We start from the raw sequence: 19,172 nt of genomic DNA on the forward strand, positions 1-19,172 counted from the left end.
TTTCAAAATATGTTACAAATAAGGAATTTCCACGGAAACCTATGTCAACACTGAAGAATTACTGTACCTGGTCCCTGTAAGTCTAAAATGGGTTGTTTTTGCCTAGTTTTGCTGATGGTAAAGTTTTTTCACTGTGATTGCAGAAATTGATCAAGACCCCAGTACAAGTAAGAGATTGTAACATTCTGACCAGATTTAGGTCACAACCACATCCCCTTCCACAAAAGCTGTGGCATGAAGGTAGATAGAACATGTTCCAACCTAACCTCATAAGGTGTGTTGCTTCCAGTCTCCCACAGTGCTGTCTGATGATTTGCCGTGAGCAAGGATATACTTTTATAATTCTAGAAAGTCTGAATGACAAAAACCAAGAGTTCATGCTGTAGTGAGTAACTCATATCATTAAGCCATGAGGTGAGTTAGTGAAATAGAAGACAAAAGGTATTATAATACTGTATTTCTGATGGGAACACTTTTTATTAGGCTTTTCTGGACCAAAAACGAGATTTCTTGTTTTGTCTGCTTGAGTTGGCTTACCATAAAAGTTTGCGAATATTCCCTCAGAACTACATTTCTTTCAGAACAGCCATTGTACATACTAATTTCAAATGCACATTAAATAAGGTTTAGGGATGATGGGCAAAAATGACCTACGATAGTTGCTACAGGATGCTTTTCTCTTAGATACCAGTCTTGGAGGCAATCCAGTTGCGGTAGGCAGTCACTCGCACATAGACCCCCGGCTTATTGATTTTACCACAGTCATGTCCCCAGCTTACTACTCCAGCAAGATACCAGATATTTCGAGAATTGGGATGAACTAGTGGTCCTCCAGAATCACCCTAAATAAAACAAAGAATATTTGTCTTTATGAGAATTTCTTCTTAGATACTTTACTTACACTAAATGATAAGCCCGACTGAAGTTTGTAAGTGATGAGTGCTTCACAGAGACCACAGGAAGGTGTATGGTGTAAATCCTTCACTCACCCTTAACCTCAACTGTGACTAACCAGAATACATTCCCTGAGACTCTGTGGGTTTACCTGAAATGTGAAGTCATGATCCCAAAGCTACAAGCTCTAGTTTTATGAAAAAGCTTTGGGAGACATATGATATGAATATACTTGGAGTTCAGAGCTTTGTATCTAAGAAAAGTAGCCAGAACTCTGTCCATGAGGAGGTAAGAAGGTGAGAGGAATTCAGAATGGGCTAAAAGTGATTGAAAATTTTCTGAGACTGTTCGTTTATTGAAATAGAGTTAAGAGTCCAGACTGTGATGCTAGACAGCCTGGATTTGTATGCCAATTCTGCCAGTTCCTAGGTGTGTGATGTGCCAGTTACTTTCCTCTGCCTCAATTTCCTCATCTATGAAATGAGAACAATGGTAGTACCAACATCATGAGGTTGTACTGAGAATTAAATGAATTAATATTTGTAAAGGACTTAGAACAATGCTTGACTCAGAGTAAGTCCAACGTAAGTGTTTGTTAAATGCTTAAAAACACATATTACATGTAGGGAAAAATTACTTTGGTGCCAAAGTGGAGAGAGACTTTGAATGGATTGTCAAAGGACAAATTAACTGAAGCGTGGAATTGTCTTCATATTGATGATTTTCATAAAATATAATAATAGCAGTTAATTGTATACTATGTGATCAGTATAAATAATGTCCAGAATTACCTGGCAGGCGTCAATATTTCCTTCCATGTACCCGGCACATAGCATTGTGTCCTGCACCATACCATAATAGGCTTCTTGAGCATTACAAGTATTTGTATCAATAATCTTCACAGGTGCTTTCTGAAGCAACACTGGGTATTCACCTAAAGGAAGTAAACATTTTCAGCAAAAGAGCTGAAACAGAGAAGGATGGAAACTTTGCTTTCTCTGCACATAAGACCTGTATTTGACTGCTGATTTTAGCATGAAAAAGCTCACTCAGTTCCCTTACTTGAACAGATGAAAAAGAAATGTTCAAAGTTATAATTTGAAATATCTTTCTAATCTTACCTTTCTGTCCTTATCTCTCTTCTTATATCTTTGGATCAGAGATTTCTCAATTAGGTTTTCCAGGTTAGGGAGATTCTACAACCAAACCCATCTCCTTGGAATGTTTGAAACCAAGGCAATTTGCAAAGTCATAACTCCATATGCACCATTCCCTGACAGATTGCCTGGGAGTCCTGGGCATCTGGAGGTCAACGATGCCTTTGACTCTATACCTAGATGGCTAAGTTTTCTTGTTGCTTTTGTACTTTACAAGGTATGTTAAGTTTTCACTGGACTTACCATCATATGAAAGTGCTCCCCATCCTGTAACAACTACTCCTTCACCTGGTGGAAAAATCTGTGTAGCTTCAGGAAGACAAACTCGGTGTACATCTTTCTTAAATGAAACTTTTTCAGTGAGCAGTATAATTGCGATATCGTCATGTTTTTCACCCTGGATGTAGTCTTCATGAATAATAATTTGTTGAACATAATGTTGCATATAGGGGGGAGTTACTTTAGTGCCAAAGCTGACAGTATAGTTTTTTGGATCTTTTGTCCTACAGAAACATAAATCATGTATTTTGTATTTATTTCAAGACAATAGAAATACATTCTGCATTTACTGTACTCTTTTTATGACGTGAATATCTCCTTGCTATATAGTCCATTAGCAATGATACAATCTGATATTTTAATTCATTTTAAAATTCTTTTTTGATTCCCTATGACATATACTACGTAAGGCAATGGGGATATAGAAATGAAAATAAATAGGCCACACTTTCAAGAAGCTTAAATCTAATGAAAGCTGAGTATAAACACAGGTAGTTATAATAATCGGTTAAATGGTGGTGTATATAATCAGTGGGAACATGAAACAGAGGGACTTAAATCTATGTGCTTAAGAGAATGAAAGGTTTCTTAGGGAAAGTAGCATTTAGGGCTGAGTCATTTTGCCTCAAAGATGAGGAGAGAGGGACAGACGTGTGCAGAGAGGAAAGGAGGTACGAAACAGGATGATGTATTTCAACAACTACAAATAGTTTAGGATTTCTGGAGTATGAATTGAGGAGAGATAAGAATCATGTAAGGGAAAAACTGTAGTGTCAGGAATGAAAGACTCCTCCCATTTTTACCAGTAAGGTAGGAATGTCTTAGATAGGCTTAACATATAGTTCATCTTCTAAACCAGGATACTTTTGAGAATGAAAGGAGTCCTACTAATAAACAGGGATAACAGGTGCATCCCAGGGCCCTTGGTCTCCCTAACCTCGGGCAACATGATGAACTTACTTTTGAAAGCAGTGAGCTGCAGTCACCAGGTATCTTTCGCTGATCAGGGATGCCCCACAGTAGTGTTTCCCATTCTTTTTGAGACTCGCTTGCCATGGCCATTCTCCTTCCTGAGCAGTGGAGCCTCCCCTGATTCTATCATATGTAGCTGACATCCTTGCTCGTCTCCCACAGCCTGTTAGGAAGCATCAGTTTTGCTCCATGGAAAGTAGTAAGATGATGCTTATTTTATTACACAGCAAAGAATAGACTGAGTTGTCCTTGTACGGTTATATCTAACAATATCTTGCACTGATAAGTACAAAATGGAACCTGTAGCCTCCCCTGTATCTCCCGCACACCCAGCATAGTATCTCCAAGACACTTCAGCACTTGGAGAATGTGTAGACAAAGTCATAGTTAAGTCCATGGACTCTGTAACCAGACTCCCTAAATTTGAATTTGGGGCAATTATTTCACTTCTTTGTGCTTCAGTTTCCCTATCTCTAAAATAGGATCATAATGTATGATACCTATGTCTAGGATTGTTATTAGGATTAAATGAATTATTATATATAAATCACTTATAACTATGCCTTGCCAATCGTTAACAAATCATGACTATTTATGCTTTAGATCATCTAATACATTTAATTTAAAAGTTTGGGAACTTACGGCTGTTGATAATTTTTTCAGCATCAACCTTACTGATTTCTGAAATAGAACAAAAAAATACATAGTAAACTTAAAACCTAGCACTACTGACCTGGGGTAATGGAGTAAGATACTAGGTTGAGCAGGGCAGAAGGGTCCAGAAATAATTTGGAATTTCAAGATCGAGTGTCAATAGAAAGGAGAGAAATGTTGGTTTATTGAAGTTGTTCTTTTACCATATGTGAATGTATGATATAGAAGTACTATCTTCATATTAATAGTTCCATGTGAAAGATGACTTTTTTATTTAATTGGAATTGTATTCGACATTATATAAAGTGGAAAACTGAGAGTCTCTTTCCTTAGAAGAAGTAGGCCCCACAAGTGAACCTAATTTTTGTCAGTATACAAAAATAACTTTTAAAGGGTGATCTGTCTTATACTGATGGCTCCAGTGCTGTTTTTTGAAATTTATAGGAGACCATGAAAAGAATAGCAAGATACATCATTACTTATAAAGACTGTTTATAGTATCGATACCTGCTTTTGGAATGAGCAGCCGCTCCCTCCTCCCAGAAACAACTATAAGGTGTGTTATCATTGGGGTGTGAATGTGTTTTTAATGAAGAAAACAAATAATTGCTCTGATGTAAAACAATGACTTATTCATTTTTAAAAATATTGAAGATCAGTTTTGTGCCTGGTGTTAGGGATAAAATAATGAATGTATCACTGTTCCCATATAATACATAGCTTACCCACAAGTCTCAGAGAATTAGGATCTGTCGTCAAGGACCCTGAGTGGTTCCCCAGCATCTGCCGTAAAATGCTTTCAATTCTTCTTCTTGTATTCTCCTTCGTTGATCTGGGAGCCTTGAATACCAGCCATATCTGTGCTGTCACACTGTTGTTCTCAGGACTGGAAACAACATAAAGTTTTCATATGTTGCAAAAAATAGCATTTCCTTCCTCATTCCCTGATTTTTTTTATATCTTAGCTTCTTCTGGTCTTTTACAGGTTTGTGCAGTACCTTCACTTTAGGTTAAGCGTAGAGTCATCCATCTGCCTACTTTGACCTGGTGATAGCACGCATGCAGCTATATTATTCAATTTAGAGGACAAGTAGTTCTACAAATATGAAAAAAACAGGAAAAGCCTGAGGCACAGGGTAAAGGTATCAACTAAGAACTCAGATCTTTCATTTCATGCATTCCTCAATCATTTGTTGGGCAACTGCTATAGACAAGCAACTGGGGAAGGTGATGCAAGGGTGACTAAGACACAGTTCCTATCTTCAAGGAATTTCCAGACTTTTAAGAGAGATAAGACATGTATACAAATGATTATAATAAATGAAGCAGAAGCAATAAGATATTTATATTATCTGGAGATATTCATAGGAAGGATGAGTCATTCGTCTAACTCTTATTCTAGGTCTCCCTCTGCCATTCCATGCTACTCCAAACCCACACACAGGGAACACAGCACATCTATCTTACTTCTTGTTATGGTGACTAGAAGGTTTTCCTTGGTCTCAAAGCCTGGATTTACTTGGTGATATGCTCTCTTCTACCCTATATCTAATAAGAATTCTAGGGGCAGTTCCACAATGGCTGACTTAAAAGCAGAAAGACAGGAAAAAATAGGGTCTATATTTATGCTACTGCTAAATAAAAATGTTAGATCGTCAAACCATCTAATGTTTTCTGCACATAAATAATACTTAGAAAACCAGAAGGATGAGTCATCTGTAATTTGAAGATTAATGCATTCTCAGTACATAATGAACTCAACTAGATAGACTCAATTTTTCCTTTGGTTTTATATGGAACAATTAGTCTGATACTATGATAATGCTGGATATTAGTAGATTATTGGCTAATGACTGTAACATATTAATAAACACTTTTTACATAGAAACTTGAAGTATAACGGTTATGTATGATGGGTTGATCTCTTTTCTAACAGTTCATGTTCGTTACTTACACCAGTGTGATGACTTGAGAATTGATATATTGTCTGTAAATGCTAGAACTTTGAAATGCATCATCCATCTGTTAAAAGAGAACATAGATTAAAACATCCAATTCCAATAATATTTTTATATTTTAGAGAATTAACAATGAAACAAATAGAGAAAAATACTAACTTACCCTAGTCTCAAGAATTTTGCTAAGATAGTTATTTTCTGGTGATGTTTCCCTTTCATAATTTCTATTATATGGGATGTCCAGCACATTAAAGCTACCTTGGTAGTAGTAGGTCCTGTTTTCTTTCAGATAGAAAAAAGATCCAAGAATTATTTAAATTCAATAAAATCTTCAAATACAAATACTTCAAATACAAATATAGCTTACAGAGAAATACCAACTAGTACATATTGTGCTTGTATTAGATATTGATAAATCCTTGTGAATTTTTATGATACAGTTGATTAGATAATCTAGGCATTGTAGATATTGTTTATAGGACCAATAATTGAATATATATAAACATATTATCAGAGTGAATAGAAAATCTGCAGAATGGGAGAAAATATTTGCAAACTATTCATCTGACAGGGGATTAATATATGGAATATACAAGGAATTAAATTCAACAGAAAAAAAAACTCCAAATATTTCCACGTAAAAATAGGCAATTGATCTGAATAGACATCTTTCAAAAGAGAACATACAAATGGCCAACAAGTATATGAAAAAATGCTCAACACCACTAATTATCAAGAAAATGCATATCAAAATCACAGTGAGATATCATCTCACCCCAGTTAGAATGGCAATTATCGAAAAGACTAACAAATTCTGGCAAATATGTGGAGAAAAGGGAACTCTTAGAAACTGTTCATAGGAATGTAAATTAATATAGCCCCTATGGAAAACATTATGGAAGTTCCTCAAAAAGTTGAAAATAAAACTACCATGGAGTCCAGAAATCCCACTACTGTATGTGTGTCCGTGTGTGTGTGTGTGTGTGTGTGTGTGTATCTCCAAAGAATAAGAAATCAGTATGTCAAAGAAAATCTCCACTCCCATGTTTATTGAAGCATTATTCACAATAGTCGAGATATGGCATCAACCTAAGTGTCCGTCAGTAGATGAATGGATAAAGAAAATATGGCATATATACACAATGGGATCCTCTTCTGTCATTAAAAAAATGAAATCCTGTCATTTTCAGCAGCATGGATAAGCCTCAAGAACACTATGTTAGGTAAAATAAGCCAGACACAGAGAGATAAATACCACATGTTCTCACTCATATGTGTAAGCTAAAATAGCTGATTATATCAATGTAGAGAGTAAAATAGTGACTACTAGAGGCTGAAAATTATAGCTGGGTGGGTGGATAGGAAAAGTCTTGTTAACAGACACAAAATTATAGCTAGATAGGAGGAATAAGTTCTTGTGTTTTTTGGCACTGTAGGGTTAGTGTAGTTAAAAATAATTTATTGTGTATTTTCAAATATCTAGAAGAGAATATTTTGAATGTTCCCAATACACACACACACACAAAAATGATGAATGTTTGAGGTGCTGCATATGCTAATTACCCTGATTTGATCATTACACATTATATAAATGTATCTAAATATCACAGTTGACCTTACAAATATGCACAATTAGTATGTGTCATGTAAAAAAAAAAAAATCTCCCTCAGCCTACAACCCACTCCCAGGCCCACTTCTTACAGTATGCTTTAGAAAACATTTGGCTCAAATCACAAAGAGTAAATAATAATTACAAAGGACGCAGCAGGGAACTTATATATAGATCTTGGAGGGAAAAAAGCCAAAAAAAAGGAAAGAATATAAACAAAAACCAGAAGAGGAATTATAAGATAACAGAGGAAGAGTTTTAACAGCTAGTTCCCACAGTCTCAAAGATGTGGTAGGCAAAAGAGCTCAATAATAAACAACAGTTCACTCAAGAAGAAAAGAAAGCTGCAGAATTCAGTAAAGAAATGGAAGAGGAAAATAAGACTATCAAAGCTGAAAGCCACATTGGAAACAACAGATATAGACTAAAAATCTTGTGACATGGACGGTAGGCTTCAGGAAAATAAGTAAAAATAAAATACAAAATAAAAAATTATTGAGAGAATGAACAACATGAGAGGCAAAGGGGGTTAACAAATGCATAACTGGTGCTTCTAAAAAAATGAACTAAACAAATGAATTTGAATCTGTAGCTTAAAAGGGCCCATTGTGTTCTAAGAAAAACTGAAGGATAAACACAATACCAAGAAAGACTGGTCTTGCTGAATCCAAAGGATAAAATATCTAATGACTATTTAGGCAAAAAAAAAAATAGTTCACATTTATATTTACAAATGGGAAATGGTCAGGATCTTTTCTTTGACAACACTAAATGGACAAAAGAAAGGGGAGAAAGCTTACAAATTTCTGAGGAAAAGATAATGTAAACAAATAACTTTTTTTGCTTATACATTTTTATGCATATAAAATCTTAGGAATTCCAGCATCTAAAAACCTTAAAAGAATGACTTCAAGAAGATATATAGCCAACCTGGAGTCAAGAATGTTCAGTTAAAGATGATGAATTTAGTAAATGCATCTAGATACATTTCTTCCCCAAATCCCCATAAAATGACAAGGAAAGTGTTTGGTTTGGGGTTTCAAAGAAGTTGACCCACAAAGACAATGATAATGGGAGAGGAGACAACAACAATATTATGGAAACTGAAGGTAAATCTCAAAATGCCTGCCACATAGCCAGGGTATGATTACGTATGAAGTCTTCATTCTTCAACAGCAGAAAGTGAATAGATAATGCCAATAACTGAAAAATTATGATACAGCGATATTAAGAATCAACTTAACGAGGTAAAAGTGGTTGCTCTGAGAAATGAGAAATAGGGGTAGTGAGGGAGGGCTGCATTTTTCATAAAAAGTTCCGAATAACTGTCAGCCTATCTAGCTTTGGAGGAAAAAAAAGCAACACTCAGGCATGGCAATGCCATAGAGGAAGGATTGACGACAAGCAGATCCCCTATCTAAATATATATTCAAAACTAAACAACAGTAGTCATTTTTATTCCAAATCAAAATAAAATGTTATAAACATTGACAGTGTAATAATAATATTGCTAACAAACTGCTGGGAAGGGTGGGAGGAAAATGAGAGTATAAATATGTTAATTTTCTTGTCTTTCACAGTAGAGTATAAATGATACAGTCTAAAATTAAAATACATAGTTTTTAAAAAATGACTCCAACTTTCCTTATGTTTTTTCAAAGTCTTTAAAAATCTGTGTTAAAGGGATTTTTCTATGTTAGTGTCTTTGTTATAAAGAAACAACTAGTCAAAATTTAACAGTCATTGGTTTCTCTTTACAAGTAGAATAATTATAATATTTTATAACACATGTAGATCATCTTGGTAGAATAACTTTTTCTGCCTATCAATTGTCTATGCATTCCTCTCTCTGCATGGATGTCCATTCTTTTACCTGTGTATATTCAAAAAGGTGTCTGCAATACAGCATTTGGCACATGTTAACAATGCTTATTCCTGCAATTTGGGATGACTGATGCCATTTTAAAAGGAGATAATTCATCGCTTGCAATTGTTTCTTTATCTTTTGTAGAAATATAAATAAAGATTACAACACAATGAAATAAATACAATATATTCTTTACCAACCTACTGCTAGAAAGTGAACCAGGAGACCAATGGTTATTCCAAGGATCGCCAACACTCCAAACACAATAAGGGCGACCATCCACAGTGGCACAGATGTGCGTGGGGAGGCTACAACCGGCCTGCAAATAAAGGATATTAATATGAAGGTTATATCAGAAAAACCATAGTCATTTTAAAGCTGTATTTCTTTTGTCTTGTTAATCCCTAGGAGCTTTGCAATTCAGGCATAGTAGTAGCAAAAGATATTTGAAGGAAGGAAGGAAGAGAGGGAAGGAGAAAAAGAAACAAAACCATGTGCTTCTCTTTAAACTGTTGATTTAACCTCTCTGGATCTGTTTTATGAAATTATTTTTAGGAGTATGATGGTTGGTGCCAAGTTATCTATACTTGCGTCTAGCTCCCTCCCACGATCAATGGATAGAAATAGAGTAAGTATCAAAAAAGGAAGATATTTTCAGGTCAGAGGGAGAAATAAGGAAGGGAAGTGTTTCAGAAGTTCTTTATGCCTAAGCCCACAGTAATTTTTTAAAGTATGATCATGATCCTATGTTATTTATTATGTCTTTATTACATGCAAAGAACCAAACAAATATGAAGTGCTATATTGGGTTAGAGCAGTGTCCACCTATCTTACTGTTATAGTTTGCTTATTACTGCGGTTCAAAGAAATCTTTGTAGAAAAGCATGCTGTAATGAATCTGCAATAAGTCAGGTATTTTCACTGTGTCTTGTTTAGGCAACAGATGCGTATTGAGAGCCTCAATGTAAATTGAGAAAAGGATTCGTGGCAGTTTCCCAGACAAGGAAGCATGAGAAAACAGACTGGGTAGAGGGACCAATGTGCAGTGCTCAAAGAACTGCACAACATTCGTGAGCATGCTGTGGTCTGGGACCATATTATTAGTTGCTTTTTATACCCAGGACACAACACACTGCCTAGCATTATAGATAATATTTGTTGAATAAGTGAATGAGTAAAACCAAGGAGGATCAAGGATAGCTACATCTGGGAGGGTAGACAGAGCAGAGGAATCCAAATTGTGTAAAGCCTTTAGGGCTAGTCAAAAGAGTTCTGACTTTGTCCTGTGGAAATTACTAGCATGAGGATTTGTAGTGCTTAGGAAGATGTATCTTCTTGCAGCGTGCATGATACTAGTTAAAAGGAGGGAGAACAAAAATGGGGAGGACCAATTAGGAAAGAAGCTATTATATTCTGTGGCAATGGAGTGATGGGATTCTGGTGATAGTAGCAAGAATGGAAAGAAAGTGAAGAATTTAAGAAAATTTACAAGAGTAGAATATTTGTCATAATTTGGTAATTAACAACTATATTGATAAAGGACTGGAATATGTTAAAGATGACACAAGATTTTACCTCAAGAAAGGGAGAGTAACATGAAGTCTAGAATAAATCATTTGAAGAAAAAAAAATGGTAAATTTTTGTACCTTGAATTTGAGGGATATTTAAATTTCTAGTACACAATTTTAAATGTCAGGCTCTTGGTTAACTGAGGAACCACAGTTGGAAATGTAAACTTAGGAGTTATCTAAAAACAAAGGTTAATCAAGGTTGTGAAACTGGATCAGTGTATCAGAGTGTTTATTTTATTATATGAAATAGGGCACAAAATTAGTATTTGTCTTTCCAAGGCAAACATTTGTTTCCATTCTAATGACAACTAATTTATCTCAATTTTTCCATATCCTTTCTGCATTTTACAGCCTTATTGCTTGATGTCTCTCAAAAGCCTTTAAATGATGAGCATTTGTTTCTTAGCTGTCAAATTTAAAATATTGCTGATCTTTTAGTGACAGATTAGCACTTACCTCAACCCACAAGCATTCAACTCTGCCAAAACCACTTTGCTCACTGCTTGATCCTCTAATCTTTACTACCCAACCTTTCTTTACTTTTCTGTATCCCATGAACTCTTACTAATTACTTTTTTCCTTATCAACCCTTAATTAGGGATACATTTGTTCATTTCTTGCTTTGACTAGGTTTATTTTTAAAGCTTTAACTCAGAGCAGGTATTTGTATAAAATTGAGGCAATTTTTGTTTTATCTCTACACTTTGTTTTCAGAACTTGTATTCTTATAAGAACAACAAGAAATCTAAGTCTATTAAAATTTGATCCAATAAAATGTCTTAGAATTAATCTTGACACTATGGTTTGAAAGCAAAAGACTGTAATGACTTCTTAATTTCCTATTTTATTTCATTAAAATTTCTATTGAATTTACTATTTTCATTCCCTGTCCCCTCTTTCCATTTTGATTATCTCTTGTCACAGCTCAGATGTTTCTCTGGGTTGCAGATATCTTTAACTCATAACATAAAGATCTTACAAATCATGATGTAAGATTAAATAGCTGCTTTAAAATAACTGAGGGACTTTTCAAGCAGAAAAATCACTCAGCTATTAACCAATTTCTGGTAGCCCATACTATACATTCTTCTAGAAAATCACATAAGGAATTACTATGAGAAGATACAGAATTTAAATAATATCTTGCCATAAAAACCTCCTGGATATGAACTTCACAATGCTCCTTTGGTAAGGATCTAAAACATAGCTTTCTTCTGAATTATTTTCCATTTCATCCTATAGTATTAATTCTGAGAAAAGATTTGAAATTCATAAAATGCAAATTTAAATGATAAATTTTTTTCTTCTACTTCTACTGTTTCCTTTTTCCTCTTAGCTGTTAAAAATTCAGCCACCCAGACTGCAAACTAGTGCAACCCCTGTGGAAAGCAATATGGAGATAGAAGTAGACCTATCATTTGATCCAGCAATCCTATTATTGGGCATCTACCCAAAAGAACAAAAGACATTCTATAACAAAGACATCTGCACCCGAATGTTTATAAGCAGCACAATTCACAATTGCAAAGATGTGGAAACAACCCAAATGCCCATCAATACATGAGTGGATTAGTAAAATGTGGTATATGTATAGCATGGAGTGTTACTCAGCTATAAGAAATAACAGTGATATAGAATCTCTTGGCCGGGCGTGGTGGCTCACACCTGTAATCCTAGCCCTCTGGGAGGCCGAGGCGGGTGGATCGCTCCAGGTCAGGAGTTTGAGACCAGCCTGAGCGAGACCCCGTCTCTACTAAAAATAGAAATAAATTATCTGGCCAACTAAAAATATATATAGAAAAAATTAGCCGGGCATGGTGGCTCATGCCTGTAGTCCCAGCTACTCGGGAGGCTGAGGCAGTAGGATCGCTTAAGCCCAGGAGTTTGAGGTTGCTGTGAGCTAGGCTGACGCCACGGCACTCATTCTAGCCCGGGCAACAAAGTGAGACTCTGTCTCAAAAAAAAAAAAAAAAAAAAATAGAATCTCTTGTGTTCTCCTGGATAGAGTTGGAACCCATTCTACTAAGTATCCCAAGAATGGAAAAATAAGCACCACGTGTTCTCACCAGCAAATTGGTTTCCCTGATCATCACCTAAGTGCACATTTGGGAATAACACCAATTGGGTGTTGGGCAGATGTAGGGGGGCGGAGAGGGAATGGGTGTATACATACATAAGGAGTGCAATGTGCACTGTCTGGGGGATGGACACGCTTGAAGGTCTGACTCCGGGAGTGGGGGGGGGGGGAGCATGGGCAATATACATAACCTCAACTTTTGTACCCCTATAATAAGCTGAAATAAAAAATAAAGACAAAATCATAACATTGTGAGGCTTAAGTAAATGTCATAAATATTATTAGATTATTTTGAATATCATTAAAAAAATTCAGCCACCCATATGTGAGCACAATTCACTAAGGTTTTCTCAAACATACCTGCAAAATCAAGCATGTTTCCAAATCCCTCCAAGCTCTGCTGTAGAATCAGATTAATGCCTCACTCTGAGACATCAACCCTGGAATTAGGGCTTGAACCTTTCCTAGGTAACAAGGACTTCTTAGAAACAATGGCGTAATCCTTTGAAATCTTTCATGTTAGGACTTCACAAAAGTGTCAAAATGATGAAGGAAAGGGAGGAGGTGCCTCATAAATAAAAAATAACATCCACCCAGCATAAAGGTGATGCATATGTCACAGGCAAAACAAAACAAAACAATCACGCTGTTTCTTTTCCTCTTTTAAATATGTGTGATCACTCTTTTATTGATAGATCAGAGATTTGGCTAATAAGAAAATATCAGCGTTTTGAATAAAATAACATTTTTAATAAAGAAGAAATCACACAATAAATTCTTTAGTTCAAATAAATGACCTTAGTATAGTCAATCACAGTGAGTGTGACCTGTCTAATCACACTTTATGTGAATATCTGTACATACATAATATATATATGTGGCTTAAAGAACTCAACTATTGATTTAAGATATACATTTTAGAGAAATATTTGTGTAAAGTATACAGTTATATTTCACAGTTATCTTAACATTAAATATTCCATATTAGATTCTGTTAATCTTGATATATTTCATAATTTTGATAAAACCTCCTTGCAAGCTGAAAGTATGTCCTTAAAATTTTGCCATTAATGATGACTGTTCATTTAATATGATAATTATCTAGTTAGATACTTTATAAATAGATAGCACATGTCTATACATAATTATACTATGATGGTTCATGAACATTTAACAGATAAAAATATATGGATTTCTATATGGCTCTACAGAGAACATCTATGAAGCAGTGGTACTGTGACATTCAATATAATATTCATGAAAGAACTATAGAAAGCAAGAGATGTTAAACAAATATAAGAAAGTCATAATCATCACTGCTATTACCAATTTATTATTTGATTTATGAGAAAAGAAAACGTTTTCTCTGCTACCTCTTCTCTACTTTACAACAGTCATACTTTCATATTGGTTTTCATTCATAGGATGTTAAGCTGCACATCGCCTTTCTGAAGCACTCCTCAAATCACAACATAAAACTATAGATTCCAGACACAGGTACATGTTCCTGGCAAAGCTGTCTCCATACAGAAAATCTAAAATACTGTAGAAAAACTACACATTTTCCCCTAAACTCAATTGTTCTACTGCAATCCTTGGGTGGGAGTCATACTGGGGAGACAGTGCTCATTTTATTTATGTCAGAATTTTAGGCAAGCAAATCTCCACTTACCTATACATACTGTGCTGATAACAACGGCTGTTGATGTTAATAACGATAAAGGAAACTTCTGCACTCCTTTTGTCCTGATCAGTGGTTCTCAGGTAAATGTGCTAACCACAATGATAGTTGGGATTTTAAGGGCTGGGTGCAATAGCAGAAAGCAATTAAAAGGAAACTTGTTTAACAAGTGTGTTGAGAGCTATGGGTCTGTGGTTTTAAAGAAGACATGAAAATTTTCTTTGAGTTGGATACTTAGAACACAAAACAATAGATAGTACTTGGATTGGTCATCTGAGAGGTCCACCCAAGAAATACCACCACACACTGGTGAATCAGTGTTCTGACTCAGGTCCTATCCTTTGCTTCATGGCATAGTGCTCCTCCCAGTGAAACCAACTGTCTCTACTGGAGCAATATTTAAGTTGTCTTTTTGGATAAAAATTATTCTGCTATAGCATTACTCATCTGAAACATACTTCATCTAAAAATTCTCACTGGGACTCTGTCCATACTTTTGTAGGAATGGATTTACAGCTGGAGGTAGGTTTTGGAGTAAGAAAGAGTTACAGCATGCTTACTCTAATTCATTCATTTAATACGTATTTATCATGTACATTCTGGGTCTACACATTATTCCCAGTGGTGGGAACATGACAGTGGATATAATAAAGTCTCTGCCTTCATTGACTTTATACTCTAATGGGAAAGACAAACACTAACAAAATAGTAAATACATAGCTTAACGTAAGTTACTTATACATGCTATAAAGAAAATAAAGCAGTGTGATTGAGTAGAAAGTGGTGGGTCGGGTAGGGGTGGCTATCTATAGGTGATGAGAAATGCCCTTTCTGAGGAAGGGGCTTCCGGCAGAGGTCTGAATAATGATATTGATTTGTGTGATTCATCCTCCCAAAACACATAGTCATGATGTTTCTCTATTTAAAAATCTTTAAAACTCTCACCTGCTTTCAGGATAAAATATACATTTGTTTGGTTGCTTTTCTATGCCCTTCAAAATGCCATCTGTCTTTAACCATGTTGTTCCATAGTAGCATGGTGCAACAGAAAGGGCATGACCTCTCTTCCAACGCCAGGTCCACTGACAAGTAGCTTTTGGACATGGATCTCTCTGAGCTTCAGCTTTCTCTAGCAGGACAATACTTGTAAACGTACTGTATCAACTGAGACCATGTATACCAAGTGCTTGGCACAATGCCCAGGACATGCACTGTCTTAATAATGACTTTACCTAAAGCTTGATTTTACTCCAGCCATTTCTCACAGTCTGCTTTCTTGAATGGCAAGTGCTTTCCTACCTCCCTGACCTTATTTATAGCGTCTAGTGCTGACAAGATTGCCATTTCTATCCATCATCCACTTCCTGCTTCGTGGTTGAACCTAATTGCCACTTCTTTCACCAAGCCTTCCCTGTAAACCATCATCCTCTTCGCTCTCTTTTTTTCTGGTATCTGATCATTTACTGTTATCAATATTCATTTTGGATTTAGTCATCTGCTGTTGGATTGATTTTTATTTGAATCTATACTCTGGGTGGTCTTATCACCCCAAGTACAAGCTGCTTAAACTTGTAGGCAAGGACTATATTTTATATTTCTCCATTTTTTATATGATCATCACAGCGTTGAGTATCCAGTAGATAGTCAGTAAATAAGTTATATGTTTCAAATATGTGATTAACATCTAAAATACATGTAGATCTCTTAGAAGTGAATAAAATATTTTTAAAACTCATTATTAAGTAGATACAGGGTTTTAACAGAGTATTTATAAAAGACGGCCATTAGTATACAAGGAGGTACTTAATCTCATCCATTAGTATTTATAGAAATATAAATTAAAACAATAATGTGGTACTACTAAATTAAAAATACTATTTCCAGATTTGGTAAGAGTGTGGGAAAATGGGCTCTCATACACTGATGATAGAAGTTAGAATTGAGGTAACAACTTCAGAGAGCTGCTTGGTAGTATCTTCTTAATTTTAAAACTATATACCCTGTAACCAAGCAATTTCACTTCTAGGTGTCTATCCCGACTCAAACAGGAATATATGATGATGTTTATTACAAAATTAACCATTTCAAAAAAATGAAAACAAATTACTAATCAGTAGGAGAATGGTTAAAGGAACCATGGTATATCAATTTATGGAATGTTATGCAGGTGTTAGAAGAAATGAGGTTATAGTAGATATGGTGGGTTGACTCAATTTATCAAGTCAGAGGCCTTCCAAGGCAGAAGTGAGGCTGCTTTTGGATTCTCTAGTAAAAGTTCATGGAGACGTGATGTTTTTTGCAGCAGCAACCATTTGAACCCCCACAATAGGCTGAAATTAAAAAAGATAAGGATTACTCCAGAGAAAGAAAGAGTCCAGAATTGGAAATGATTAAAGAAACTTTAGCCTGATCTATAATGGATTCATTTTCTTCACAAGGATAATGTGTTCATATGTTTTTTATGCAATTAAAAAAATTTAAATATACTTGTTGAATTGAAATAAAAGCTTATCCTCTATGTGGATCGGAGTAGAGAAGAAAAGGGAGAATTGGCAATAAATATAGGTTCTTGGGGAGTTAGGGCCAAATTAATATTCACCAAAAATGAACTGTATTTGCTGGCTTTGTAGAACTTTTCAGGATGAGATGATGTCTTGAGGACAATAAGCACAAAATCTTTAAAAATACAATGGATAAAAAAAATCTCACGAAAGTATGAGCTAATTTTTAAAGCACGGTAGGAGTTTATCAGGAAAAAAAAATGTCAGAGAAGAGTATTTCAGACAAGGAGTACACCATTTGGAAAAGTCCAGAATAGCAGGTTTTAGAAATCCTGAGTAATACAGTGGTTGGAACATAGGTTACATGCAAGGGCATGATGGGACATAATACAGAAACATATGTAACAGCCAGATTATGATAGCGCATTTCATTTTTATTCAGTTGGACACGATGACTACCTGCATCGATCCAGCCACAAGTCCAGGAACACAGAGATGAAAGACAGCCCTTGTGAAGCTCGTGGTCTATTAGAAGACCCAGATGTATAAACAGATAAGTTTCACATCTGTGGAAAATGCAGCAACAGGTGCAGACCTGGGGCAATCTAGAGCACCAGTCTGGAGATGTCAGGAAAAGTGACCTGGTAGGAGGTGACTCCTGAACTGTGTCTTGAATAATGAGTAGGAAGAGTGAGTCAAGCTTTTTGTGAATTTGGAAGTCATAATAAGGATTTTAGGTTTAATTCTCTCAGACTGTCAAGATGGGGAGTGAAGGGTGGAGTAGGATTTTACCCAGGAGAGAGAGGTGCTCCCAGACTAATTCTCCGTGATTACCGAGATGCTAATCCTCTGAATGATGTCATTATAGTGCATTAGGGACAGGTAGAAGGATCAACAATTCAGGTGACAAGCAGCATTTTCTTTAAAAGGAAGCCAGGTTAACTTAGAATATCTTTCTGGCTCTTAAGTTTCCTGCTCTGATCATAGTTTGGTTTGATTTTTCTTAATCCTTTTTCTTTCATCAAAAGACTAGAAAAGATAATGTGGGGATGATCTCTCATTACCTTGGTTAGTGGTTTCTGTCTCGTTGTCTTTGGTAGATGGCGATAATCTGACTTAAAAAGCACAAACCAAGGCTTATAAAACCTGAGATAGTTGTTTAATGGAATTCTTGTATACGTTCCTATTAATATATTTAGTGAAAATAAAGTTTTGTTTATTCAACCATGATTGCCTGCTGTGATAAATTTTAAATGAAGGTAATTAATTTTAAGGCAACAACATAAGAAAGTACGATGGAATTATTTTGTTGTCATAAACAAGCATAATAATTATGCAGAATAACAACATGTTCTAATAACATATAATTGTTTCTTCTAGAATCCTTTTCCATCATTTCATACTCTGCTTCCATATGTATGTATTGTTTAGCTACCACTTATAAATGAGAACGTGTACTATTTGTCTTTCTGTGTCTGAATTGTTTCATTAAGATAATCACTCCTAGTTATATACATATTGCTGCAAAAGACATGATTTTATTCTTTTTATGGCTGTATAGTATTCCATTATATATATATGAGGTCAGTTCGAAAGTGTCCAGCCATGTAATATGAAAAATGGAGACATTTAATGAAGAAGATACAAGATACAAGAAACATTGTATACAGGACAATGACACCTCAGTCCCTTTCAAAGTAGGCACCTTGGGACCTTTGTTGATTGCAGCCCATGCACATTCAACATTCTCAGGCGTTCAGCTTGTTGCAGGCCTTCCAGAATGTGTATCACTTTCAACAGATTCTTGACCATCTTTGAAGCGTTCGTGCCACAGTTTTATTTGTGCTGCACTCATTGCATCATCGCCAAAAGCCTTCTGAATCATCCAAATAGTTTCCGTGGAAGTATGTTCAAGCTTAACACAAAATTTGATGCAGATTCGTTGCTCTA

The 19,172-nt window shown here is 35.5% G+C and overlaps 1 protein-coding gene across 1 annotated transcript; it reads right to left on the minus strand.

Moving 5' to 3' along the window:
• Positions 1-680: 680 nt before the first annotated feature.
• LOC123624548 (transmembrane protease serine 11B-like protein) lies at positions 681-9,712 on the minus strand (the record flags this gene model as incomplete). The annotated part of the gene is made up of 9 exons (XM_045532473.1): positions 681-842; positions 1,686-1,828; positions 2,295-2,554; positions 3,291-3,465; positions 3,945-3,983; positions 4,682-4,842; positions 5,911-5,978; positions 6,078-6,196; positions 9,592-9,712. Coding segments are annotated over 9 exons (1,248 nt in total), but the record flags the coding sequence as incomplete, so codon positions are not given.
• Positions 9,713-19,172: the final 9,460 nt, after the last annotated feature.

This window comes from Lemur catta, chromosome 19 (assembly GCF_020740605.2).
Source record: "Lemur catta isolate mLemCat1 chromosome 19, mLemCat1.pri, whole genome shotgun sequence".
In the NCBI taxonomy this organism is placed as follows: Eukaryota; Metazoa; Chordata; class Mammalia; order Primates; family Lemuridae; genus Lemur; species Lemur catta.